At 51.5% G+C, this 2,294-nt stretch overlaps 1 protein-coding gene across 1 annotated transcript; it reads left to right on the forward strand.

Moving 5' to 3' along the window:
• The first annotated feature begins 366 nt into the window (after nt 1–366).
• Nucleotides 367–1,389, forward strand: LOC109733217 (blue copper protein). The gene is made up of 2 exons (XM_020292415.4): nt 367–572; nt 693–1,389. Exons 1-2 carry the CDS (start codon nt 410–412, stop codon nt 1,016–1,018), a joined length of 489 nt encoding a protein of 162 aa, XP_020148004.1. The 5' UTR covers nt 367–409; the 3' UTR covers nt 1,019–1,389.
• The last annotated feature ends 905 nt before the right edge of the window (nt 1,390–2,294 follow it).

Below are 2,294 nucleotides of genomic sequence, written 5' to 3' on the forward strand. Positions count from 1 at the left end.
TCCTAGAAAATGCGGATGCACCGAATCGGATCACGCAAAGGCGTTCCCATATATGAGTAGTGCGGTTGCCAGCGCGCGGCACACAAACACAACAGGGGCAGAGATGCCAGCCAGATAGGCCAGCGCGGTAGGCGAAGCTTCTCCTCCCCTCTGATTGGATTGCTGGAAGCCTTGTGTCGCACCAAAGCCATGGCAGCCCCATTCCATTCACACCCCGCGCCCGCGCCGGCTCCGGAAAGGGGAGATTTGGCAGAAGTTCGATTCTCAGCTACGAATTTGTTCGTCTCAAAAAGAAGAAAAGAAAGTGCGAGTTTGTTACAACTGTGTATAAATAGACCCTAGCTCCGACCTGCTGTCGAGCGTAGAACGACAACAGTTATCCACTTATCAGGGATTTCATCAGCCGAGCATGGCGTCCTTTTCTGCCGCTCTCGTCGCGCTGCTGGTCGCGAGCTGCGCCGCGGCGGCGGCGGCTACGACGTTCGACGTCGGCGACGGGCACGGCTGGCAGACCGGCGTCGACTACACGGCCTGGACGTCCGACAAGACCTTCGCGGTCGGCGACGCGCTAGGTGAGATACATAGCTCGCTACAACTAGCTAGCCACTGATCATCACACGTAGGAGTATTTAGCTACTAATAGCACGTATACGTACGCGTACATGTCGGTGATCTACGTACTTCCTGCGCAGTGTTCAACTACACGAGCAAGGCGCACACGGTGACGGAGGTGAACAAGAGCGGCTACGACGCCTGCTCGGGCGGCAACTCGCTGAGCAACGACGACAGCGGCGCCACCACCATCACGCTCACGACCCCTGGCGTGCACTACTTCATCTGCGACGTCCCCGGCCACTGCGCCAGCGGCATGAAGCTCGCCGTCACCGTCACGGTCGCGGGGGGCTCCACGACGGGAGGCACAATCCCCGCCGGCGCCGCCGGGGGATCCCTCCTGCCGGCGATGAGCGGCCTCGTCACCGCCGCCGCGGGGGCTCTAATCGTGCTCGCACCATTCTGATGAAAGCCCGTCATCGTGGGTGAGTATGGTCAGGACGAAGACACTGCAGTTTGATTCGTGTGTACGGGTAATAAGTTCGCTGTGTTTTTTGCTACGTTTTCTGGCGCGCCACTCTTCACCATGTACGTGACGTGTTCGTTGGTTTGTGGCGCGGCCTGTGTGTGCCGCTGGAGTGTCGTCGTGATGCCTGAGCATACATTGTGTGATGTGGGCAACTAAAATTTCTTGTGGTCAGTGTAAGTAAGTCACAGTCCAACACGCGTCCCTACACTACAAAACCTCTTTCTTCCTCTCATGCAAAGAGACGGTCCCTAGCATTTTGTGTGTAGCTTAGTTCATTTTCTAGAAAATTAGTACATATTCTTCATGCTTCCAGAGTGTTGGGTGATGTGTCACGCTGAGTAATAAAATCGACTAAGCGGTAAAAGGGAAAAGGAGACTATGGGCGTGATTAGCGGAAGCCCTGCCGAGGCGATCGCGAGGCGACCCCGATGCGTGAGAGAAGATCCCGGCCGGACGGCGGGATCTGCCACCACTGAGAGAGATGAGGTTGAGAGAGAGGGATGTAGAAGAGAGGCATCGGGATCATGCAGACCCGCTGGGACTACGGGAGGACTGGATCAAGATCAGAGAGGCGATGCGGAGATATGCCAAAAAGGAAAAACCAACCCAAGCGTCGAGGAAGCAGATCTCAGGTAATCAGGGAAGCCCAGTATATGCGAATTGTGATAGAATCAAAAACAAATTAGAGGATATGAGGATGGATCTGATTGCTGGTAAGTTAGGAGGGGATCAAGAATCCAAGGAACAAAAAGGTCGAGGGGCAGGAACATGGTAAACTAGAAGAATGCCCCGCGTGTTGCTGCAGGAGTTTGTATGAAATAAAAAATGATCTGAACTAATCAACCAAGCTAATGGCTTTACAATCTCTACTCATAAGGGTAATTTGTTTATTAATATTTTAAAAATAAATAAATAAATTTACATCTCTATGTATAAGTGCAGAATTGGATGAAAACAAAACAAAATATGCATGCATGCGTCACTTTTTTTTCATAGTGAGTATGAGAGGCATGCATGCATCAGTTTTTAATTGATTAAAACACTCTTTACGCATGATTTACTATATGCACTGCATGCATGCGTTGGTGGCTCTTAATGGGTAGATCCAATGGCTAATGTAGTCCGATCGAGTATATCCAACAGCTAAACTAATTTAGGTGATGTGGCTCAAGGAGAAGTAAGAGAATTCCTAATAGTGGGGGCTAACTATTTA

The sequence above is a fragment of the Aegilops tauschii genome, chromosome 5, assembly GCF_002575655.3.
Source record: "Aegilops tauschii subsp. strangulata cultivar AL8/78 chromosome 5, Aet v6.0, whole genome shotgun sequence".
In the NCBI taxonomy this organism is placed as follows: Eukaryota; Viridiplantae; Streptophyta; class Magnoliopsida; order Poales; family Poaceae; genus Aegilops; species Aegilops tauschii.